Source organism: Haplochromis burtoni, unplaced genomic scaffold (assembly GCF_018398535.1).
Source record: "Haplochromis burtoni strain Fernald_Lab_line unplaced genomic scaffold, NCSU_Asbu1 Contig_346, whole genome shotgun sequence".
NCBI classification, from domain to species: Eukaryota; Metazoa; Chordata; class Actinopteri; order Cichliformes; family Cichlidae; genus Haplochromis; species Haplochromis burtoni.
The window spans coordinates 365145-391094 of record NW_024582707.1 but is presented as its reverse complement, the minus strand read 5'-3'; the positions used below and the strand labels follow the sequence as shown (position 1 = coordinate 391094).

The 25950-nt window shown below is 38.3% G+C and overlaps 2 protein-coding genes across 5 annotated transcripts in view; one reads left to right on the top strand and one right to left on the bottom strand.

Annotated features, from left to right (window-relative positions):
• Positions 1 to 1192: 1192 nt before the first annotated feature.
• On the bottom strand, positions 1193 to 10783 carry LOC102291505 (ICOS ligand). 2 transcript variants are annotated; one of them, XM_042228751.1, is made up of 8 exons: positions 8603 to 10783; positions 5787 to 5815; positions 5051 to 5121; positions 3821 to 4114; positions 3299 to 3595; positions 2116 to 2223; positions 1963 to 2006; positions 1193 to 1775 (listed from the first exon to the last, which is right to left on the bottom strand). In XM_042228751.1, the coding sequence occupies exons 1-7, from the start codon at positions 8606 to 8608 to the stop codon at positions 1963 to 1965; spliced, it is 849 nt and encodes a 282-aa protein (XP_042084685.1). In that variant the 5' UTR covers positions 8609 to 10783; the 3' UTR covers positions 1193 to 1775. The 2 variants fall into 2 exon arrangements, with proteins under 2 accessions (XP_042084685.1, XP_005942860.1); XM_005942798.3 differs by having other exon boundaries at positions 1967 to 2006.
• Positions 10784 to 14779: 3996 nt separating this feature from the next.
• The window catches only part of LOC102291202 (cytoplasmic dynein 2 heavy chain 1), a 136882-nt gene continuing 125711 nt past the window's right edge, over positions 14780 to 25950 (top strand). For 2 of the 3 annotated variants that reach the window (XM_014340241.2, XM_005942797.3), the window contains exons 1-15: positions 14780 to 15050; positions 15692 to 15898; positions 16481 to 16654; positions 16791 to 16929; positions 17143 to 17261; positions 17599 to 17743; positions 18117 to 18262; positions 18680 to 18766; positions 19402 to 19536; positions 20975 to 21088; positions 21191 to 21302; positions 21729 to 21853; positions 23146 to 23321; positions 23592 to 23787; positions 24869 to 24964. In XM_014340241.2, the coding sequence (XP_014195727.1) occupies positions 15713 to 15898; positions 16481 to 16654; positions 16791 to 16929; positions 17143 to 17261; positions 17599 to 17743; positions 18117 to 18262; positions 18680 to 18766; positions 19402 to 19536; positions 20975 to 21088; positions 21191 to 21302; positions 21729 to 21853; positions 23146 to 23321; positions 23592 to 23787; positions 24869 to 24964 (1950 nt within the window). In that variant the 5' untranslated portion in view covers positions 14780 to 15050; positions 15692 to 15712. The remainder of the gene's footprint in view (positions 15051 to 15691; positions 15899 to 16480; positions 16655 to 16790; positions 16930 to 17142; positions 17262 to 17598; positions 17744 to 18116; positions 18263 to 18679; positions 18767 to 19401; positions 19537 to 20974; positions 21089 to 21190; positions 21303 to 21728; positions 21854 to 23145; positions 23322 to 23591; positions 23788 to 24868; positions 24965 to 25950) is intronic. The other variant, XM_014340242.2, reaches the window with a different exon arrangement.

The following is a 25950-nucleotide window of genomic DNA, read 5'->3' as shown; positions in this document are numbered from 1 at the left end:
TCTCCTCTCTCAAAGACTTAATAGTGAGGGAATTACCCTATTTATGGCATGTCCAGTCTACTCTACAACACCTTTCTTGTACTGGGAAGGAAAGTGCAGACACTGATATAATTACACATTAAACACTGTTTCCTTCTTAGGCAGAAGGAAGTTAACTTTGTTTCACAGGCTATCTTAAGACAAGTGTGCTTGGGATCATGAGGTATTTCAGTAACATCCAAATGCACTTGTACACATAAACCTGAAAAAACAATCATATACGTGAGCAAGAGTCAGCTCAATTTTGTGGTGCTCGTACTACATCTAGTGGCAGTTTGACTACATTGCAGCTGAAGGTGAACTTGGAGGTTTAAAGCTGCGTGTGGTGTAGTGAAGTGCGAGTGTAACTCTTCCCACAACTTCAGTTAAATTACATAAATTTTATTGGTTGAAAAGGGACACAGACAGAATTTGAAACTCTAAAAACAAAAAGAAAAGATAAATTAGGCACCGAACAAGAGTGTTTCAAGCAAATTTAGGAAATGAAAACACCCTTTAGAGAATTTTTGGTAATTCCAGGGAATGGGGAATAACAGACAGGCTCCTCTTACCAAAAACTGTAAATAGAACAAACATTTTACCGATAAATATCTTCAAGGAAGTAAAAGTTAGACTGAAATAAATATTATGCTTAATAGCATACAAAAGGTTACATGTGATAACCTGAGAACAGTCACCTGAGAAAACGTCAGAATTGTGGAGAAGACCGCAATATCCCCCATTAGGGAACGTTTAACGGCCATTTAAATAAAATACAGAAAAAACACATTTCCCTTGTGTTGAACATTGCACCTTACAAGGAAATCTGAAAATACTGGAACTTACTGCACAATACACAAAATTTGCTTAAAATTACAAGTTAATCTGCACAAAATGTTCTGAATTCCAGCTTTTCTTCATCCACATTTTTTCCAGTACATGTCAGTTATTATTTCTGACCCCAATGTAGTACTATTCTATTAAAAAATAAACAAAAAAAAATCAACACTAAGATGACTGAACTTTTCTTTTTTGTTTATTAAAATAAAAAAATATATAGTATTTACACTGTTGTTTAAAAATCTAGGGGAAAAAAACATTAAAAATTGGCTACAGAAGAAATGTACAGGAGGGGATTTTAAAGTGCAGCAATGACAGTATTTTCTTTTTTTTAAATGACTCATAGTCCACAAGTGACCATTGTAGCGAGTGTGCCAGGTTCTTCCCGCAGTGGTTGGTGTAACAACAAAGTACACATATACATAGTATACAAATACAAACATACATATGTATAATTCTTCTAACTTCTTGTTTTTCGTCTATCGTCACACGGCGTCAGGAGGTATTTCTATCACAGTTTTCCAGTATTCAACAACAACCTAACCGCACACCGCTGATAAAGTCTGTTTTTTTGCTTTTACATAGTGAAGTCAGCCATTCTCACTTTAGTGACGCACTTTGCTTCACCAGTAAAAGAACAAGATATGATACTTCCTCAAACGCTAAAAGTCACAAGTGTTGAGTGTGAAATGTTAATAGCATGTAGTTCCTGGTGATGGGTCACTCACTCTTGGCGAGGCCTGGTGAGGTTATTCCTATTTTGCGTGGAACCAGCTGATCACAGTGTGTAATTGACACAGAGGAGACGATATCTGTCCCTCTAGATCCTTGAACGTGGGTTTAATGTTGTCCTTCACTGGTTCACCCCTCAAGCAGCTTCTTTTTCTCCATTTTTTTCACAAAGTGATATTTCCACCCTGGATTAAATAAAACACAGAAGGAAATAATTAGGCAGAAGGAAAAAACAAGGAAAGCGAAAGAACTATCTGTTCTAATCTACAAGCAGAAATCAAAAGTACAATTTTGATTTCTATGAAAAGTTACACAGATTACTGTGTAATCAAAGTATTATGACTACACTATTATAGACAATTAAACACTTACTTACGCCTCATTTGTATTTACTCTCTCTAGCCTCATACTGCCTCCTGAAAAACAACACAGAGCCTGCCATGAGTTTCTGCACATTTTGAGTTATTCATTCTCTTATTTTCATGTCCCTGCAGTTTTACACATGTGTGCAATTTCTGTGCTCACCTGTCCGTCTTCTCCAGCACAAAACACCTGCAATCATGACCACCACCACCAGTATACAAATGGCTGTCATAATTACTATATCAGTGCTGCGTTGATCCTGATGAGCACCTATCAATGAGAACAAATGTATCAGAATCAAGATTATTACAAAGAACCCCACATGACAAGTATTATGAAATACAGAAAAAAAGAGTTATTATATTTAATTACCCTGAAGAACTAAAACAAAAAAGTGAACTGAACTAAAAACAAGGCATGTCTGCCTTTTCTTTTCCATGCTGGGGAACTTAAAGGTCAACTTAAACTATTTCATGAAAATGAACTGCCGAATGTTTTAACTTAATCGTTTTCCTTAAATCTGAATTAAACTGAATTCATTTCACAGAACTAACATAAGTACAAACCCCACTGTATGATTAAACTGTATGATTCTTGATTCAGGAAAACGTTTATAGCACACTCTTAGCATATGCAGAAAAGACTCGTTAATCTTTCTTTTTACATTGGGCACAGCAGTAATACTACACTACTACTGCTGTCAGTGCTGATATTGTGATGTTATCAACCCAGCAACCACAATGTATTCACAGTGTCACAGCTTCACTATTTTAACATGAAGGTAAATTAAAAACCACCAAGCAACTGATCAGAAAAGAAAAGGGAACAATCATTATAATTTAATATGTCAAAACATGACATATAGTAAAACTGCAAAGCTCTAAAAAACCTGGAACTTCCCCCACGCACCCACTCTGTTGTTGTATTAATAAACATATAGTAGGCTCAAACAAATTTTACATTTCCATAATACCTCAGTTTAAGAATAAATACAGCACGTAATTTTTATCACGTCAGTCTCAGCAGTAATTTGAGTTTGATTCTGCAGGAAATGCTTTGCTATTCAGTCACTTTCATTCATCTTGCTGAAAAATGTAATCTAGTAGCCTCACATAAGTTTTAAAAATCTCAAAAATCACAAAAACTCAACCTAAACTGTTCTGTGTCAGCCACACAAATGCTGACAGAATAAGAGGATGTTGCTATGAAATAAAACAACAAAGGGGATATATGCCAAGAGATTTCCACTGGCTTTCAAACTTCCCAAAACTTGTCCAGTAGCTAATTGTGGGAACTACTTTGATAAAGAAATAATTGTCTTTTCTAAGATGAACAGGCTACTCACAGACTGAGAACTCATCCGAAGTGACGTCACCCACGGAGCAGCTGAACTTTATCTCCCCGTTCGAGCAGTTATAACTCACAGTGGTGGTAATGTTATACAGCGATGTACTTGGATTTGGGGAAGGGACAGACTTCACATGTTGCCATATCTGCCTGATGGTCTCATTAGTGCTGGTAACTATAGCCTGAACTATCATGCTGGATTCTGGGTATCCATTATTTGATGTACACGTTGTCTGGCAATTCTGGGTTTCCTCGCTGCAGACTGGAGGACTGAATATAGGCCTGCTGTACTTTGCTAGAAGAAAGACAGAAGGAAAGTGATATCAGCCTGGTGTTTCCAACATGTACAAAGGGACTGGCGTATATATGAATATAAACAAAGAAAACAGCTGTTTTCTTTGTTTATATTTATATTACATGCACATACTTTACACTATTGTAATGCTTCATCTTAAAGGTCTATTCACACTGACAGTCATAGAAAAATGAACTTCATGAGATGAATTGAAGACATAAATACCTGTGACACTGAGGGTTATTGAGTCTTCATTAATATGCTGCTCGTCTTTGTACCGAATGTGACATTTGTATTCCCCCCTGTGTGAGACCTTTAGGTTATCCATGAACACAGATGAAGTGTTGCGATCAAACTTTGTGTTGTTCCACGTTGCTGGTACTTTTTTAGATTCATAATAACCATTAACAAAGACGTTGTCTCTTTGGAGGTAAAGTAAGTCAATGTTCTTTACTGATTTACCAGAGCAGTGAAAAGTCACATTTCCACCGACCTCCCCTTTGAGAATAGCAGCACCTCCTGTTAAAAAAAAACAAAAAACACAAAAACAAAAAAGGAACAGGGATGAAGTTTTAGGGCATATATCTTTTATTAAAGAAAATATCTAAAGGAAGAAATGAATGCAAACAGTTTCTATTTTAGGGCAGACATGTGTTTCCATGCGGTTTTGTTTAAGCTCCTGCAGAGTTCCGCTGCATGACGCGGTAGGCTAATTTCACTTCTTCATAAGCCCCTTTGTCTTTCCTTTTTGTGCAGAATACACGGAGAGAACTTTTTTGTTTTTCCTGTTTTGAAGTGTGAGTGTTTTTGACTGATTATCTACCAACTCGTAAGAAAACATCTCTGGCTTTAGCTTCCAGATATTCAGATTTTTCTACTAATTGCATTTTCCAGCAGTTCTGGGCTGGACTGGTAGCTGGAAACTGAACAGGGGGCATTAAAGGGACTAAGACAGGAAAGCTATAATATTCTGAAGGAAGACATAGAAAATAGTTTGGAAAACGGGGTTACTTGCTTTCTTGGTGAGAGTCAGATGAGAAGAAATAGTCAACACTCGTGTTTATACACTAAATTTGAAGCTAAAACCAAAAACCCATTAGCTTAGCTTGTGTTAGCATAGGGTGCTGCTGTAATGGCTGGTCCAGTCATGTGGATGGCAGCTTCCTATTCATTACAAAGATGTGCGAATAGCATTGATCTACATATTCACCTTTTACAAAGAAAGGAAATCTCCTAAAAAGTTTAACTTCTTCATAAGACCACTCCATCAAACTAAGAAAAAAATTAAAGTTATGTAAATCTGAGTTGGGGGAGCACACGTTTTGCTTTCTTTCCTTAGCTAGTGATGTGCAACCAAGCATAATACTGTCATATCACACATTCTTATTCATGTAATAAACAACTGGTTTCTATGTTTAACCACAATGAACGAGTGCTGCTGGCAGAACTGCTCACCTGTGACAGTGAAGGGCCAAGTCAGTGTCAGAACAAGAGATAGCAGCAGATCAAGGGAAAACCTTTGAGTTCTAGGAACACAGAAAATGGTGAATCATTAAAGTGGCACGCGGAGATAAAGAATCACACACACTTTTTTTTTGCATCAGTGCCTAAAGATGGCTGAGATAGCTGACAGTAACAACAACCAGGAAATAACTGAGACAGTTCAGTAAACAACATCTGTGGCCAAGCAATGATCGTAAAACACAGATAATGAACTTGGGCCAGATTTGCTCTCTTCTGTCACCAACTTCTTAAAGCTAAAATGATCACTTCTCTTTTCAGTTCAAGTAACAACACAAGCGCACACATGAGATCAGTGGGAAGGCTACAAACTCATGTCTGGATCCATAAGCTTTCACATTAACCTTACGTTGATGTCCATAACTAGCTAATATAAATAATTAATAATATAATATTTAAGTAACAGGAGATATATAGGAGGAAACTGCTTTTAAAATTAGAACACCAGAAAATTACATTCCAAAATTTACTTCCTAGTAATCCTTTTGGGCCTTACTTACTGTAAGTCTTACAAGTCCAGTCACAACAGTGGCACATGGATATATATCAGAGCAACAGTTAATAACAGGAACATGTGACTGGGTGTTAAAATATCAAAAGTGCCCTAACCACACGCTGCCTTGTGCTGAAATCATGATAGGAATGAATAGGAAATCGGAGCATTACTTACAGAAAATGATACCGGCTCCAGGTGGACGCCTGTTAGAAAGACAAACTGGTTAATCACTGAAATGAAATGTAGTGTGAGATGCCATCAAGTGGCACATGTACACCTGAACACTCAAAAATAACTTGCATGCAGTGATTTCTCACCATTTACATTTGTCAGGAGAATGATAGTTTTGTCTTAAAATATCATTAATGCTACACAAGGGCGATATCAAACACCCAGTCCCGAAACCCACCCAATCCTACCCTTTCAGTGAACTAGAATCTTATTTGAAACATTTGACTGGCTCTTTACAGTCATGTTTTGGGGGAAAACAGGCTGTCTCATCCTGAAAGAACACACCAAAATGGTTTTCAGTATACAAGAAGCAAAAGGAAAGTCCCAGTCAGTATAAGAGAGGGCTTGTTCTAAAAGGGTGTATTCCTGTACCTGCTAGGAGAAAACAACATTCTAGTTTTCTTTTACTACGCATTTGGTATCATAGGAACCAAATGCTAACCACATAAGCACATAGCTTATTACATATCCTCCCCTGTCTTACATAAATTTGGAAAAATAAAAAATGAAATATAATAAACAAATAGATCAGTTTGTTTCATCCAACAAGAAGCACAGACTTTATTTGTTTTTGATGAACTAGTTTCACTTGAAATTGTTTCTAAAACTATTCATGAGGAAGTGATCTTTTTTTTTTATGTGACTTTGCTGGCAGTGATCAGAAATCTCAGGAAATTCCCACTTGGAAAATCAAATCGGGATTGTTTCAGTTGTAGGATATGGTGTAGTAGGATAAAGCACAAAAAAAAAATCACATATGCTTCTCTCCACATTGTCAGTAAATATCTAAAGTGAAGGTGTTTTAAAGAGGCTGACCAGTGGAAACACCCCTACCCTTCACGAGTGGCCATTTAGCAGCAGTGACTGTCATAAGTTGAAACAAAAACAGAGGGAAATCCCAAAGGTCAAGTAACTGCATGGTGTATTTAGTTTCAGGAATACTGATACAAAATGAACTGTGGAAGTGATACTAATGCAGATGGATTTCTTTTTTTTAATCAAGGACTCAAATTAAGTGACAATTTTATCCAACTCTGATGTGGCCATTGGGGGAGGGTGGTTACATTTCCCTAATGAGACATGTGAGAGTAAGCTGTGAATAGCATTTTGTTTGATATAATGTTACATAAAATAATTTACAGATCTTTGATGTTAAAACAACAGGGCACACCTCCAAACTCTAATGCAAATTACAGTACTTAGAAGTATATTTAAAAATAGAATTTCTGATTCTGTGTTGCAAATCAATCTGTGGATGTATTTTGTTTTCCTTTTTCATTATTGTATTTGCAACTTCTGCTTTATCACTACACTGCTGTGCAAACTGAACAGCATTAATCAGCAAGGCTTTGCAGTACATGGGAATTCCCCTGACGTAATGATTGGAGAGAACACTCATTCTGCTGAGCTATTCTCATACACACATACTCTGTCTTACAAATTAAAAACCTCACACCTGGTTCACACAATCAGCTGAATTCATCCAAATGGAGTTTCATGACTCATCTTCTTTTTAGATTTTTTAATCTAAATGATACTAAACAACAAGCCAGACTGTAAAGGATTCTGTGGAGTGCCTCTGTTTGTCTTCTAATGCTGACACTTTCTGCATTTGACCTTTGTTTTTCCCAGAGACAGCCAAAACACAAAAGTTACTTTCTCTTTCCTTTCTCATTCTCTTAATTATTTGGGTTCATGCATGGTGGACACACTGTTTCATACTAAAGTAGTTTTCCTAGAAAGGTTGTACAGTCACACAGACATTCAGTCGTGCTGAAAAAATATCTACATATAACAATTTCGATATATGAATGTCTATCTGTTTATCTGTGTTAAACGCTCAGGATTTTTTTTCTCTGCTTTCTCTTTGAGAGCACATCTATACTAGTCGTTACCATTACCGTCACAATTTATACTCCAGAGCTTAAACACATTTCCTGAGAAGCATTCATCCCTCTATACAGCCATCCATTTTCTTCCGGTTATCCGCATTCATTTAACTATAAAACCCTTCTCGGTTCTTTGCTAGCTTTGCAATAAGCATGCTGTCTGTGCAGCTGGTTACAAAGAGTTGTATTAGCAGTATGTTTTTTCTGTCCTTGCTGCAGTTTCCACTTTACCATGCCATTTTTGTTCTTTTCCATCCATCCAGCTATCCACCTATCTTTCGCTTTTCCGGGGGACAGGTCGCGGGGGCAGCAGCCCTAAGAAGGACGCCGAGACCTCCCTCTTTCCCCAGCCACCTCCTCCAGTTTATCCGGGGGAACACCGGGGCGTTCCCAGGCCAGCCGAGAGTTTCTGTCCTGGGTCTACCCTTGAGCCCCTCTCGGACGGCTGAACTCCTCACCGTATCTCTAAGGGAGAAGCCACCCTCCTTTCGAAGAAAGCCTATTTCTGCCATTGTATCCGTGATCTCAGTATTAGTTTCCGTGATCTCAGTATTAGTTTCAGTTGAACACTTAAAGTTTTAACTTGTATAAGGATTCAGCTCAAGCTACAACCGAACTGTTAATTTGTTCACTGCTCCTGAGGCAAGCTAGAATAAAGCAATGTAAACACCGAGACCCTGACACACATGCCTGCACACTCCGCTTCTTTGTCACTTTCACATAGCCTCGATTGTTTACACAGCAGCTTACATTATTGAGTGACTCACATTATTATTATCATCTAGCATGAACGATGATGGTAGCCCGAATCAATTCAAACACTGTTTAAGTATGTGACATTATCAAACTTCAAATGACGCAAACACTCACCATCATGCCGCCGTGCTCTCTGTGTTAAAATGAATCGCTAAATCAATGTAAATTCTTCAACTAGTCTGGTATGCTGAGGGGGCGGGGGGAGGAGCCACATCTCAGTTCCTTTTTCATATGCTAGTAACAACTGATAGCAGTTGTTACTAGCATAAAGGCTAAAGGCATGATCACTGACTGTTTTGAAAATGTAGTTAACGATAACTAGAAAATCTAAATCAAATCGTTGCCTCTTTCACTTGGCAAAATCAACAAGCCTTATGAAGAATTACACAGCTGTGAAGATTTTGATTGTGTGTGTGTGGGTGGGTGTGTGTGTGTCTGTGCGTGCCTGCTTTTTTATGTGGTAATACAATCAGCCTAAAACACTTCCGTATGCATCAATTTCTGGCTCATCTGAACATGTGACAGAAATTCTTCTGAAGAAATCCCAAATAGTTCTCCTGGTAACAGACTGTATAAATGAGAAATAAAGAAACTAAAGAGCAAAGTTAACCTTAGTTTATTAGCCCTTTTAAGGTATTGTTCTGGCATCGACTTTATCTGCTCCACTACGTGCCAGGAACATCAGTGCGCTTCAGTCACATTTCACCAAATGTAGGAAAAGGATATTTTCTTTCAAGTTGCACAGTAACACAGACATAAGCAAGCACCCCAGTTTTATTGTTGTAACACAATAAAAAAATCACATTTTAAAAAAAGGCTTTAGATGAAACACCATGCGATATTCATTATGATTTTCATTTTGAATCTTAGCTAACATGTGTAACTTTGTTTGACAGACTACAGTGAATGTTTCATTGTGCCACCTATGTGACTATGTACTTGGAAACCTATGTACTTGACGTTCGCTAAAACTGGTTAACGCACACAAACACAAAGACTGTGGCTTTCTGTGTGGCCAAGTTATGGACTTTCTCTGTGGCTTTTGACGTTTTATTACAGGCAGTGACCTGTGAGTGTACAGTACACGCCCACCTCTGATTTTTCATATCATCTCTTTGACTAACCACAAAGTGTTTCACATTGACATTATGTTTTTTGAATTCTTGCCAACTTTTCTAGAACTTCTTTTGTTTTTCTTGTTAAATAATTACAATGTGTCTGATGACACAATTATTAGTCGATTATTTCCCCATATATGACATTTCCAGGTGGACAATTTTCTCATTTCTAGCGTATTAGAAAGGTTATTGTTTAATTTAACATGTAAATGATAAAGATTTACACACAAAGCATTTCCCTTCAAGTGACCTTTAGCTCAATAAAAATTTTGTTCATACAAAATTATTTGGGATGTTTCTTGTAAAAGTTCTGTTTTCCTTTGCATTGACCTTTTCAAAACACGTTGGTTAGAGTGGCCTCGGTTAAAAGGGGGAGTGTCTAGCTGCGAGGAATAGGGGGAATACCCAAGATGGGCCGGCAATTTCTCACGAGGCCATGAGGTCACTGACACACCCATTTAGAGAAAAGAATTCTCCACAGCACCTGGCAAATATACTCGGATTTAATAACGAAACAATGTGGAAAAGATTTATCAGATAATGTGGGAATTTTTTAATGTATCTAGGGAAAATTTAAGAAACTGCAGTATTGTTTGTAAATGACTCATCCTTATGCTTTTCATTTAACATTTAGATGACAAACCTTTAATGAAAAGGAATATTATTTAATGCACATAAAATACAAAATACATTTTTCTTACAACTTTCATATCAAGATCTTCTACATACTACCTTGAAACTTTGTCTTACTTGCTTGGTGAAAAAGAAACGTGCTGGCAATGAGCACTATGTGGGAGGAAAGGCTCTAAGATTTGAAACAAGACATTAAACAAATCAGCTCGTACCATGTGTGAAACTCCCCTCACACCAAGCAAAGGCTGAATATCTCTGTTAAAATAATTTTACAGGCGTCCCTGCATAAAGCTGCATGTTTATGGCAACAGTATAAGCCATTTAAATGTGCTTATACTGCCTAAAAAAATGATGACCACGATTTACACATTTCTACCAGTCCAAGTCAGATCATCTAATTCCATCTCACCCCATCTCTAGCATCCTCGTCTGTCACACCAACCTCCTTCACTAAATCCATTAATCTCACCTCAGGCCCTCCAAGGTTTGGAGGCCTATCTCCACCCACCACCACTTCCCCTGCCGGTGGCGGACTCCCTCAGGTGTCGGTGCGTTGGTGAGTTCTTTGTGTCTGTGGGGTGGGCGTCCAGGTACACACCGGCTCACTCCTTGGCGGCCGCTTATCGGGGCCTGGAGCCTGGGGCTCGCTCGGGCCCCTTCGGAGGTGGGGTGCCCCCGGCCTCTCGGCCTGGGGCTCGGTCACTCAGGCACAGCTGGCGCCGGCGGAGCTCACGGGCGCGTCACTGCAACTCCCCCTGGCTTCTGCTCCGCGGCTGCTGAGTGAGCCCTCATCTGGGACTCTCCTCAGCTCTTCTGGGACAGTGGCGCGGCTGCCCCTCTGTTGGTCTTCCTTGGTCTCTTGTGTTCTGGGGGCCTCTGGATGTCTGGAGTTTTGATCTCCTCCATACCTGCTTCATACCCTGGAGGACGGGGCTGTGGCCCCCCACACTCCCTAGCAGATCGTTACATGGAGAAACCTTTGGAATACAAGCGCGCTGATCCACACAGGTATGCACACGGGTGTTCACTGCTCGTAGACCCAAATTACACCTTTCTTGGCTGCTACTTCGAAGCACATCTAGTCCTGCGTGCTGCACAACAACATTGAATATTTAGTATTTACTGCTGTTTACACTTAGCTAGATTAATGCGATGGTGTTGTGTTTAGTATGTTGCTTTGTTTTTGTTTTTTTTGTCTTTTTTGCTTGTTTTCTATTCCTCTCTCAACAGGTGATCCAGGAGATTTTTATTTCTTTTCTCCCCCCCTTTCTCACTGTCCCTCTCCCCTTCTGTTTTCCTTTCCTTCCTCTTTCTTTCTCCCTTTCCTATCCCTCACTCATGTCTGTCCCGTCTGTAACAATTGAAAATAAAATAAATAAATAATAAAAACAAAGATCGAATCAAATGGACCAATATGGCAATGCCATGATGATCCATTTGGCAAAGTAAATCCATTGGGTATCCTTGTTGGTCTTCAGACAACAATTCTGATGGCTAAAGAACCAAATGGGACAGGCAGAAAAAATAAATAAATAAATAAATAAATCCATTAATCTTTTATGTGGCATTCTTTTTTTCTTCTCCTGCCTGGCAGCTCAATATTCAGCATCCTTTATCCAATATATCGACTTTCCCTCCTCTGCACCTGTCCAAACCATCTCAGCCTTGCCTCTCTAACCAGACCGCTCAGCCCGAGCTGTCCCACTGATATACTCATTTTTAATCCTGAACATTCAGTTCATTCACAATGAAAATGAAAAACAATTTCAATTCTGCCACCTTCAGCTCTGCCTCTTGTCTTTTTGTAAGTGCCACCTCTCCAAACCAAACGTCACAGCAGGTCTCACTGCCCTCTTGTAAACCTTCCCTTTCACTCTTGCTGCTATCCTTCTGTCACAAATCACCCCTGACACTCATCTCCAGCCACACCCTGTCTGCACTCACTTTTTCACCCGTCTTGTGCACTGGATGGCTGACCCCAGGTATTTAAACTCATCTACTTTTGCTATTTTGATCCACCTTTCCACCTGTCTCTCTCTCATTCACATACATGTAATCAGCCTTGCTTCTACTGACTTTCATTTGTCTTCTCTCCAGCACATGCCTCCCCCTCTCCAGGTTCTCTTCCACCTGCTCCCTATTCTCACTACGTATAACAATGTCATCTGCAAACATCATAGTTCACAAAGACCCCTGCCTCATCTCATCTGACCTCATACACTACTAATCAAATGTTTGGACACACCTTCTCATTTAATGTTTTTTTCTTTATTTTTACTACTTTCTACATTGTAGATGCATACTGATGATATCAGATAATGAAGATAATATATGAAGCAAGATATATGGAATTATGCAGCAAAGAAAAAAAAGATAACTCTAAAAATGTCTTATATTTTCGATTCTTGACAGTAACCACCCTTTGCTTTGTTGACGATACTGCAAACCCTTGCCCTTCTCTCAATGAGCTTCATGATGTAGTCATCTAAAATGGTTTTCACTTCACAGGAGGGCCTTGTCAGGGTTCATTTGTGGAATTTCTTGCCTTCTTAATGGGCTTGGGACCATCATTTGTGTTGTGCAGAAGTGATCTAATGAGTCCAAATTTGAGATCTTTGGTTCCATCCACCGTGTCTTTGTGCAACGCAGAAAAGATGAACAGATGATCTCTATATGCATGGTTCCCACCATGAAGCATGGAGGAGCAGGTGTGGGGGTTCTTTGCTGGTAGCACTGTTGGAGATTTATTCAAAATTGAGGAACACTGAACCAGCATGGCTACCACAGCATCCTGCAGTAACATGCCATCCCATCCGCTTTGTGTTTAGTTGGACCATCATTTATTTTTCAACAGGACAATGACCCCAAACACACCAGGCTGTGTAAGGGCTATTTGACCAAGAAGGAGAGTGATGGAGTGCTGCGCCAGATAGTCTGACCTCCACATTCACCTGACCTAAACCTGATCGAGATGGTTTGGGATGAGATGGACCACAGAGTGAAGGCAAAAGGGTCAACAAGTGCTCAGCATCTCTGGGAACTCCCTCAAAACTGTTGGAAAACCATTTCAGGTGACTACCTCATGAAGCTCATCGAGAGAATGCCAGTACTCAAAGCTGTAACCAAAGCAAAGGGTGGCGGTTTTGAAGAATCTAAAATATAAAACATGTTTTGAGTTATTTCACACTTTTTTTGTTTACTACAAAATTCAGTATTCATTCATTCATAGTTTTGATGCCTTTAGTGAGAATCTATAATGTAAATAGCCATGAAAAAAAAGAAAAAACATTAAATTAGAAGGTGTGTCCAAACTTTTGACTGGTAGTGTATGTTAACCTGTCCATCATTACTATTAAACAAGAAAGGGCTCAGAGCTGCCCTTGATGTAGTCCCATCCCCACTTTAAACCAATGTGTCACTTATATTGTGGCACTCACCACTATCTCTCTGTCCTCATATATGTCCTGTACCACACTCACATATTTCTTTGTCATTCTTGACATCCTCATATAGTATCACAGTTCCTCTCTTGCCACCCTGATTCATCAGTCCCACTTTAGGGTCTTTGCACGTGCTGTATTAGTAACTGAGTGATTGAAGACTGAACACAAAATTGACTTGAACTCGTATAACGGAAAAGATTGCTTTAGACAGTGATTTGAGAAATGTGTGACCACAGATTTGATTGTCAGTGTTTCAGTGTTACTAGCTTCTCAGCATTAAAGATAAGTTGCAATTTTGTAACATACTTACTTTCATATATAACAATATCTTCATTCATGATGTAAATGCGCAACGCGATATGAGCACAGTGTGTGCCAAATGAATCAACACAGAGTCAGTGAAAGAAACGAAACTACTTACAGAAGGGAATCCCTATTTGTGAAGTGGTTTTTGCCATGTTTACAAGTATGAGTTCCTTATCCAGGACCGAAAATGGTCAGTCTAGGATGAGTAATTTATGTCTGGCAGGGAACCTTTGTCTTAAAGAAGAAGCTAACCACATTAGATAAAACAATGCTGATTCAGTTAACACAGCTTACTTACATTGTTCTTAAATTAAATTGTGTGAAAATGAAAGCACACAGCAAACGTGGAGGGGCAGCATACACCTAACGTCTACAATGTCCCACTTTCTTTACTAAATAAGATAAATAAACGCGTCATTATTGTTTTGAATCCTTTGCAACATTATTCTTACACAGAAGCATGCTTATTTAAGGTTTCTTACCTCAGCAACTCACACTGCCTCACAATAGGCTACCTGACCATTTCCTAATGCTAATATAAAACCTACACTTTTTCTACTGTGACGACGTCTGCTATAACAAGAGCTTTGCAATCTCCAGCTAACTTCTGGACTACACTGCTTTGTTGTCTTTGAAGCTGCCCTCGCGGTTTCGCTCAGTTCGCTTCACGGATTGATAAGATCTTTTAGTTTGAAAAAATCTAAATCTGCTTGCGTAGCTTCCGGAATGTCGCCGTTGAAACAGTAGCCGAATCGCAAGCATATACTACTCTACTATTAAAGTAACAAGGCAATAAATACTATTGCATTCTAACATTTCTATGTGGTAAAACAAAGCAAAACAAACATTTAATTTAATGTGGCTGCATACGTAAATGCCGCATAAAAACTACGTAGGAATAGCTGTGTCACGTGAAACAAAATCTCGTCGTTGTTACCTGGCAACGACATTAGCATTGGCGAACTCCCTTACAAACTGAGAGGGGCAATTTTGCTAAAACTTCAAACCATGGATTAAGCATTCAGAAGCTTTCGGAGTTTGGTTTCTTTTCGAGACATAACGGTATGAAACCAGATATTCTATAGCTTGACTGTGCGCCGAAAGTGAGCCAGCGAACTGATGCACTGCACTTTAATGTACACAGGCAAGGCTAGTGTTAGCTATTAGCTGATGGTTTACTCTGCCCGTGGCCATTCCTTTGCCACAACCTGGTACTGCTGCTTTCCAGGCATAAGTCTGATTTTAAACAAAACGAAAAAAACTAGTGGTTTGATGTGCTAACGATGTTTCAGCGCAAACACAGAGATAACAGCTAGGTACTAATTTAGCAGGGATGTCAGCACTGGGTCAGTTCAGCGACTCTAAATACTACCCAATAACCTCTAGCTGGACACTGAACCAGTGAATGTAAAAGGTTTCGTGGGTTTACCAACGGTAGGCTGTTCAAATAGAAATTTAGTTTGATAGTATTTGATATTAAGGCATATTTCTTGCTGGATAAAACAGCAAAAAGGCGAGATTATCCTGAATAACCATGTATATCAAAGTCGCTCGTTATTGTTACTTTTAATTATTGTTATTTTTTTTATTTAGTCTCAAGATCTATGCTTGATAAGCAATACAATTGTGTTTACTCTTTAAAGACGCATTCCTTTACAATTATTTATCCCTATATTTGGATGTCTTTGCTTTCTTACTGCCAGTATTTTAGTTCCAGCAGAAAGATGCCACATGGTTCAGATGATGTCCGCAAGAAGTTTATTCTGACCACAACTGGAAACTTCTATGGATTAAAGCCATCATCATCATCACTGACTGACAGCCCAGAGCTCAATAACTTCTTAGATGATGGAAATGAATTTGTCTTATCTGTCAGCAGACATGACAATGACCTTCGCTTATCAAATAAGGTAAGTTTTCTTTAAAAAAAAAAAAAAGTTATTAAAAGGGTCACATTACACATCGATAGTTGTTGAACTGATGCAGTGTTTAAATCTATAACATCTTTCAATCTAATCCATATTTAAAAATGAATTATCAATAAATATATTAATGCAATTAATATTTATATCTCTAAATATCAACTTAACAAAGAAATTGATTTTTTTATTTTTTTTATTTTTTATACATGATTCACTTTCTCCAACTTATCTGGGTGTTCATCAAAGAGGCAGCAGAAGTAGAGATGTTAGACATCCCTCTCTAGATGGTTTGATTAGTCTGCCTGTCAGTGTCCGGCTCCACTCTCCCCTCACTTGTGAACAACATCCGATATACTTGAACTTCTCCACTTGAGGCAGAAACTAATTTCCAACCTAGGGCAGGCACCTTTTTCTGGCTCTGAACTGTGGTCTCTGACACAGAGGTGCTAATTGGAGGGGCGAATAACAAAATGTTATTTGACATTCTGTACAGTTGCCTTCCATGTGTTGACTTGATGGTTTAGTGCCTTTTTAATAAAAAAACAACAACAACTCCATCCTTTGACACAGATTGAAGCTGTGGGGGAGACTAGAGAGAATGTGCTGGTGTTCTTCAAGCTGCGTCCCACAGTGATCACAGAAGATAACCTTCATCACAGCCTTCTGGTTTCATCCATGCTGGAGTCTCCCATTAACACCCTCTATCAGGCTGTCAGACAGGTTTTCGCACCTGTACTGCTAAAGGTGAGTCTGTCCCTGTGCATTGAGAGGTTCCAGATATGTTACATGAAAAATCATTATCTGTAGTTAGACTAAGAAAGAAAGTTTTGTTTTTTTTTCTTTTTGTTTTTTTTTTTAACTTTCCTTTTGTTCTCTCAAGGATGAGCGTTGGCGTTCTGCATTTGACCCTAAACTGGCTGACCTCCTGAGTGAGCTGGAGCTGGGTCTGGGTTCAGTAGTTCGCCAGTCTGGAACACAACCTTCTGCCAAGAAGGGTCACACAGAGGAAGATGTCTTGGGTATGCGCACATATTGTTTGCAGAGTATATTTTAGCAGAAAGGGTGTTAATGAATGGTTATGGTAGTTTTTTAAATTGTTGGATTTTGGAGCGATGTAATCATATGCATAATGAGTGGTAAAACGTCTTGTGAGTATGTGTATATCATTTTGTATATCACTGATTACGTTATGACTTTTAGACATTGTACATCATATTTCTTACACTCTGCAGGCATCCTGACTCCCAGCGATGAGTTCCAGTACTGGGCAGATCTCTCAGAGTCTGCAGAGAAGAGCAGTTTGAGAGAAAGATCTCAACATTTCACTGAGCACTTCAAACCAATACAAAAGGTATGAATGCATGTATCAGGACTTACTCATTTAAAAAATGAATACAAATAAAAATGAATACATTTATATGATGCTAAATATAGTTTTGGTACAAAGGGGGGAAGGTAATTAAACTATGAGATGAGAACTGTATTCTGTTACTGTACTAAGCAATAATTCTATAAATAAGCTGGTAAAGCAATGTTATTTACAATATGACAAATTTAGACATTTAAAATCTTTAAAGCTTAGCACTGTATAAGTGCTGTTTTCAACAGTAATTTGTTACTATTACATAGCTGTTAACACACCGGGAGGAAACTAAAAATGATCACTGATCTCTTTGTGTTGCCACCAGGAATACGATGGTCTCGATAGCCTGTCTATGTCTGATGTTATGGATCTGGTGGAACAGAGCAGGGACGCTCTGGATGACATTTGGAGACAGACTGATTACGACCCTTACCCAGAGACACGCATGGTCCGCCTCATGGATGTCATCGGTAGGACTCTCAGACACACACAAACCAAAAAAGGGAAATGAGAGAAAATATTTGCCAATGACAGTACTTACTTACTCCTTATATTACAAAGTAATAATTGGCCATATTTTGGGAACTGAAACAAATGTCCTTTTTTGTACTTGCTACGCACTGCAATTACGTACTTTATGCTAAAAATAAAATGCTTACATGCTTTAGATTGCAGTGACGTACTATCGAGGCCTCTGGGTTTTGGATAATATGTTGCCAAATATACCTGTTATGTGCCTGTGAAATCTTTTTTAAATTGTTGGTTTTTTTTTAATATGCATATGCATGTAGCAACTGTATTCTTAATCTTCTTTTTGCATTTCTTTATATCTAACTGTACAAGGCGGGGCCCTGGGGAGATTTGTCCAGAGGAAGCTGAGTGGTCTTAAAATCTTTGAGGAACCATTTGTATTAGTGAGAGAGAACCTGAGAACGGGTTTTGCCATCTGTGAACAGTGGGTTGTAGCCTGTGAGCATTTAACTGGACAGGTATGGGAAGCTTCAGAAAATGAGAAAAAATAACAGTGCATTTGGAAAATATTCACAGGGCTTCACTTGTTCTACATTTTGTCACGTTACACATTTTTAATAAATCAGCTAAAATTTCACAGAAACCTTTTTCACTTTGTCATTATGGGGTGTTGTCTGTGAAATCTTCTGGTGAAAACTGAACTTAATCAAGTTTAAAATAATGATGTAACGTGACAAAAAATGGAACAAGTGAAGCGCTGTGAATACTCTCCAAATGTACTGTATGGTGTAAGAAATATATTTTCTTCAAGCTGGAAATAGTGTGTAAAATTTGACAGATACTGTTTCTTCATTTTGTGAATTAAAAGCCAGATGAAGATGATTTGTGTTCAGTCCCGGAAACCTGTTAAATCATTTTTGTTATTTTTTCCTCAGGTGTGGAAGAGACATGCCCCCCACCCCTGGAAGGGAAACAAACACTCCCCGGAAACCCTGCAGTGCCTCGCAAACAGATTGAATGAAGTAAACTGTGGCTCTGTTCCAGAACACTTCTTGTTTACTTTAACGAGAACAGGCAGAATTTTTGTTTTGTTTTGCTTGTTCTTGCACAACCTCTTTGTTGTTTGCTTTGAATACAGCGATTAAATGAAACTTACAGACACACTTTTAATAATCAGTTTCCTTCTTGCTACTTTTTTAGACATCACATTTAGGTGGAATTTTCCCTCGCATGTTTTCTACTGAAGAACAGAACACAAAAAAGTGTAATATAAGACCAGTAAAAGAGATTGGCCCTTAAAATAAATAGATAAATAGAAAAAAATTGTTTTGGAGCTCTTGTTAAAATACATTCAGGCCTAAGTTTTGTCATTTCATAAGTTGTCAGTCTCTTATAAAGAAGACCTGTTATTAAATAGAGTATTTGAGTATTTTTGTTTTTAATTTCAGAAAGGTTTTATTAATTGAAACACATGTAGCCACTATTTCCTCTTCTTTTTTTCTGACAACTATATTTTATCTGCCCTGTTTTCCATGGATGGAACATGGATGTTTGTTACTCTACACTAAGAAGTCACAAGTCATATTGTTGACTCTTGTGAGAATGGATATTGGACACTGATGTGCACACTGTACACTTTTCTGTTTATGTTTTCCAGGTTGTGACTCTACGTGTGGTTCATGAGAAGCTGCTGTGTTTGCTACCAGGAGCGAAGCAACAGGCTCTGACTGTAGAGCGTGTTTTCGAACCATTCTCTGGGCTCAACCCTCTGCATTACAACCCTTATACAGAGGTTCGATATAAAGAACTTCACGTGTCTGTGTATCTTGTTTCTGTCATCTGTATGCAACTGTTGTGGATTGTGGTAGACTGAGTGGTAGCAGTTTAAGTGAATCATTGGTATTTATCACTTCTGAAGAATCACAGTTTAAACCACATTTACCACTGAATAGGCTCTGTGTGGCAGAGACGTGCTACCAGATGGCTGGGAAAGTACAGCTGAACTGGTGATAGAAACCAAATTCCAGGAAGGTATTTAGTGTGTTCAGAACCAAAGAAGGAAGATAAAGACACTAGGTGGTGGAATGAGGAAGCACAGGAAAGTATTCAAAGAAAGAGGTTGTCCAACAAAAGTCAAGTCAAGTGGCTTTATTGTCATTCCAGCCATGTGCAGTGGTACAATACACAGTGAAACGAGACAACGTTCCTCCAAGACCATGGTGCTACATATGACATATAACAGACAATCAACAGAGGATTACATAAAGTGCAATGTGCATAAATTGAAAAAAACAAACAAACAAAGACAGTCCAACACCCAACAGAACAGGAGGATACAGACACAAAACAGTGCAGACACAACAGTGCAATAGAAATGTGCAAAAGATTAAGTATTGTGCAAAAAGTCACTTGGTTCATGAAGGTGTGCGTGTGTGTATGAGATTCTGCAGATAAGTGATTGGTAGTGATGTGTATGAAGGTACGTGTGTGTGTGTGTCAGTCCAGTCACTGAGTGTTCAGGAGTCTGACGACCTGGGGGAAGAAACTGTTTCGCAGTCTGGCAGTGAGGGCCTGAATGCTACGGTACCTGTTGCCAAAAGGCAGCAGGGTGAAAAGTGTATGTGACGGGTGTGTGGGGTCCTCCACAATGCCGGTGGCGTTGCAGATGCAGCGGTTACGATAAGTGTCTGTGATGGTGGGAAGAGAGGCTCCAATGATCTTTTCAGCTGTTCTCACTATCCGTTGTAGGGTAGTGCGATCCAATTTTGTGCAGTTATCATACTAGACAGTGATGCAGCTGCTCAGGACGCTCTCAATAGTCCCTCTGTAGAAGGTGGTGAGAATGGATGGTGGGAGATGGGCTTTTCTCAGCTTCCACAGGAAGTAGAGATCCTAGAAAAATTGGGATTGTCAAGAAGAAGAAGAATAGTAGACAGGTAAATGAAAAAGCTTATAGTGAATTGTATGTAAGGCTGGGTGCTAAGGAAGATTAGATTGGCTTGAAAGGATGTGCAGCAGGTTAGGATGGTTAAAGATGGAGCTGTGAATGTATTTAAAAGTGACAGGAGTGTGTTAAGAAGATGAAAAGAGTACTTTGAGAAGCTGATCAATGAAGGAAATTACAGTGACAGGAATAGATAGAGAAGGAATGATCATCATCAGTGATCATGAAGTGCAGAGGATTAATAATAGCAATCAGTGCTTACTCTGATTTTTTTGTGCTTTTATAGCCTCTTTGGAGAGCAGCAGTGGCTCAGTTTGAGCGTCTAATGGCTCCATCAGAGCAGGAGGTTGCTGGCAGACTGAAGAGCTATATAGCTGATGTACAGGACAACCCACAACAGGTAGTGAAACATCACACTTCAGCTCAGACTGTGAAATATTGTGTGGGTGTGTGCTGATGAGTTAACTTACTGGATTTGCCTGAGTGTGTATTTATTTCCCAGCTATTACAGGTATTTCTGAAACATAAGGAGCTTATAAGACGTCCCACCATCCGCAAAGAACTGCAGTCAGAGAGAGAGACCCTACTGGCGAGATTACTAGACGACAACAAGGGTACATACATACATACATACATATTTTTCTCAGTTTTTGACTTTACAGTGATTTGTCTAAACACTGGAGGATAATACAAACACCTTGAATAAATCCTGTTTATGCATGCTGTATATTTATGTGACAGTGAATGCTGAATTAATGTTGTTTTAACAATGTTATTGTCCATAACAGCTGATTTTATTGTGTAAGGCTGGGAGAAAGAAATTTAGAAATGATTTTGTTTGAATAGAGCAATAAAATTCTATAGATGTTAGAGTGAATGTACTGAGAGCAGTATGGTGAGTGTCTAGGAATGCTGGTATTAGTTCAGTGTTATATGTTAAATAATATGTCTAATATGTCTTCTCTCTTTTGGGAAACTAGGTGGTAATAAATTGTCACTTCTGATTTCTGACCCCCCCTCTTCTCTTTTGGTTTTCTCAGGTCTGAAAACTGACTTTGAGACACGCTGCCATGGAAGTCCTGGTGACAAGTCTGGCCCCCTTATTGGCCGAAACCTCCCTGAGGTGGTCAACAAAATAGTTTGGGTGCGGCAGCTCCTACACAAGGTGACTGGTTCATTTACAGCTGCCAGAATGGCGATGTAGAGTATGGCACCAACATGTGAGCACACCTCTCCTAACCCTACCTTACTGGCCAAATAGCACCAAACCCAGGCTTCTCCACAGCAACCCAGACTGTCAGTGGCAGCTCATAGATTTACCGGACATTAAAAAAAACCTCTCAGTCAACTTTATTGTTATGACACGACATTAATGTCAAAAATTATTGCTACTGGAACTTTTATGGCCCTACACTGTAAATGCCAACAAAATGTAAGATTTACATGAGGTACTGTGTTTAAGCTGGTGATGTACCACTTACTTTTGCTTTAATGATGAACAATTTCTTGTTCATTTACTTTTCTGCATTCAAAGTTCAATCAAAATTTTCAACCTCGCTGGATGAAATGCTGCCTCCACTGTTTTTTTACAGATTACTGTAGACACTTACTGCTATATCTACCTCCTGGCCTCCTCCTTACATACTGATGACAATGAAAAGCAATGTGAAGCAGCATTTTCAAATTTGGATTAATTGCTCCATAAGACCTGCCACTGATTTTCAGTCTAATTTTGTGTAATGAGGCATATTTCGGCTGTTTCTTCCTGTTCCCCTTTTGACAGCCACCCTTTCACTGAAACCGTTTCTGATGAGCCTTCAGAAGTCATTTGGGTCATTTGATAGTCCAGATGCATATCTCAGTTCCTGTGTCAGCTCTTTGCTGGATTTTTTCGTATTTGTTAAAGACAAGGCTTTCAGATACTGTTGATGTGCTGTAGATAATTTTAGGCCTCAACTTCTTGAATTTCCTAAAATATTCAAGTCCTCAAATTGCCCAGTTTCCTCAAAATGCCCAAAGATAGCAAATAAAGTTTTCTCCCATATGTAGACACAATGCTGGCTTATATATTTAGTTAGGTGCCTTTTTTATGCTGGAATAAGTCATAGGTCAGTGTTAGGAGCTTAAAAACATAAAAAAAACTTTGAAAATGGTCAGGTACAAGGAGTGGACTGAAAATGAGTGAAAAAGCAGCTAATCTTTAAAGAAAAACTTTGGAAAAACTTCAGAAAGTCTGAAGAACAATTGCTCAAGACCACTTTAAAACATTTTGAGACAGTCTCATTCTTGAAAGCAAGATATAAATAAATGTAGAGTGCTCAAGACTTTTGTACAGTGCTATAAAACAACTGTTACATTTGCAGTTTTTTTTGTTTCTAATATGTCAAATACAAAATAATTTCTCTGACAGTCAAAAGAAAATGTATTTTATTTTCATGTCTTTCATTCTTACAATAGGTGGAAGACTCTGTCCGCCTAGCTGAGGCTCTGCTTTCAGATCTCTCTGGGTTCAAAGGGTTCCTGCATTTCTGTGATGACCTGCTGGAGATTCTGAGGGCCTATGAACAAGAGCAGTTTGAGGACTGGTCAAGAGATATACTTTCTGAGCTGACTGACCCAAAGTCAGGGATCAGGTCTGTAATATTTCGACCTTAGGTTACAAAATCCTAGAAATGAAAGTGTAAAGAAGAACTTCAGTTGAAGCATCACAGAAGAGTATGTTGGTCATTAATATACAAGTTTGAAAGAGGCATGCAATTCTACAATGTTATTAAATCCTTTTGCAATTGTATGCTGTTTTTTTTGTATTTTTTATTTAATCATTTAAAATACCCAGAGTGGAACGAATATTGGCTTGAATGGATGTTACATTTTGCACTTCTCTATTCTCACACCCTGTATAGTCTTCAGGCCAGTAACCGTGTGATGGAGCTGGACCATGATGATGGCAGACTCAAGATTCAGTACTCAGACAGACTAGTCAGTCTGCTCAGGGAGGTCAGGCAGCTCTCTGCCCTGGGCTTTTCCATCCCAGCCAAGATACAACTGGCTGCTAATACTGCAGATAAATTCTACAGACAAGCCATTGTCCTAAAACAGGTGAGAGCGGAAGCTAAGACATGCAATATTTTTTCTTTCCTAATTTATTTATATACATTCAGTTGCCACTTCAGTTGTTACGCGCAGGAAGTCCTGAGTTACATCCTGGGTTTGCCCATTGCCCAAAAAAGGTGCTCTGTTGGATTGAGATCTGGTAATCGTGGAGGCCATTTGAGTACAGTTTATAAAGTGCCAAATCACAACAGCAGTTGCCTCAAGGCACTTTATGTTGTAAGGTAAAAACCCCCCACAACAATCAGGTCAGGTGACCCCAAATGAGCAAGCACTTTGGTGACAGTGGGAAGGAAGAATTCCCTTTTAATAGGAAAAAACCTCCGGCAGAACCGGCTATGGCATTTAAATGATGATCACTATTTAATATGGAGCCTAAGTGTGGCAAGAACATATCCTTCAGACCATCACACCACTACACCAGCACCATCGGCCTGAACCACTGATATAAAACAGGATAGAGCCATGTTTTCATGTTGTTTACACCAAATACTGACTCTGTCATCTGGATGTTGCAGCAGAAATTGAGATTCATCAGACCAGGGAATGCTTTTTCTAATCTTCTATTGTCCAGTCTTGTTGAACCCATGAGAATTTTAGTTTCAATTTCCTGCTACTACCTGACAGGAATGGCATGCAGAATGCTCTTCTGTTAGTAAAGCCCAATATAGCAATAAGGTTTGGTGTGATTTGTGTTCAGAGATACTCTTCTGCATACCTTGGTGGTAACAAATAGTTATTTGAGTTCCTGTTGCCTTCCTGAATTAGTCTGACAAGGTCTTTTTAGTTTGCTTGCTGGTGTTTTCTCTCTTTTAGACCAGTCTCTGTAAACCCTACAGATGGTTGTGAAGGAAAATCCCAGCAGATCAGCAGTTTCTGAAACGCTCAGATTCAGACTTAGACTAAATTCATTGAGTTGGTGCCATGTGATTGGCTAATTAGATATTTTTGTTAAAGAGCAGTTGAGCATGTATTCCTAACATAGTAGCCAGGGTATATCTATGTATATCTTTATGTATATCTATTGCTTTTTTTATGCTCGTATTGTTACATATTACCGTTTTCATAGGTTGCTCATTTCTACAACACCATTGACCAGCAGATGATTCCCTCTCAGAGACCTATGATGTTAAATCTTGCCCTGGCCTTTGAGCATGTCATTAAGGTACAGCACACGTTTGAAAGTATTGTTTTATAATACTAATTGTATTTTTTTTTCTATGTGTAATGTTATAAGAGTCAAAGTTGATGAGTTGCCAGTACCTTATATGTATGTATGTATGTATATATATATATATGTATATATATATATAAAGAGAGATATTGCCAGTATATATATATATCTGTATATATATATATATATATATATATATATATATATATATCTATATATATATATATATATATATATAAATATATAAATATATATATATATATATATATATATATATATATATATATATATATATATCTATCTATCTATCTATCTATCTATCTATCTATCTATCTATCTATCTATCTATCTATCTATCTATCTATCTATCTATCTATCTATCTATCTATCTATCTATCTATCTATCTATATATCTATCTATCTATCTATCTATCTATCTATCTATCTATCTATCTATCTATCTATCTATCTATCTATCTATCTATCTATCTATCTATCTATCTATCTATCTATCTATCTATTCTATCTATCTATCTATCTATCTATCTTTCTATCTATCTATCTATCTATCTATCTATCTATCTATCTATCTATCTATCTATCTATCTATCTATCTATCTATCTATCTATCTATCTATCTATCTATCTATCTATCTATCTATCTATCTATACTATCTATCTATCTATTTCTATCTATCTATGTCTATCTATCATATCTATCTATCTATCTATTTATCTATCTATCTATCTATCTATCTATCTATCTATCTATCTATCTATCTATCTATCTATCTATCTATCTATCTATCTATCTATATGATCTATCTATCTATCTATCTATCTATCTATCTATCTATCTATCTATCTATCTATCTTCTATCTATCTATGTGTATCTATCTATCTATCTATCTATCTATCTATCTATCTATCTATCTATCTATCTATCTATCTATCTATCTATCTATCTATCTATCTA

Coding starts and splice junctions, on each gene's coding strand:
- LOC102291505 (XM_005942798.3), bottom strand. Junction 4,115..5,050: donor TTGGCCCTTCACTGTCACAG/GTGAGCAGTTCT, acceptor TTTTTTTAACAG/GAGGTGCTGCTATTCTCAAA. Junction 1,776..1,966: donor AGAGTAAATACAAATGAGGC/GTAAGTAAGTGT, acceptor TATTTAATCCAG/GGTGGAAATATCACTTTGTG.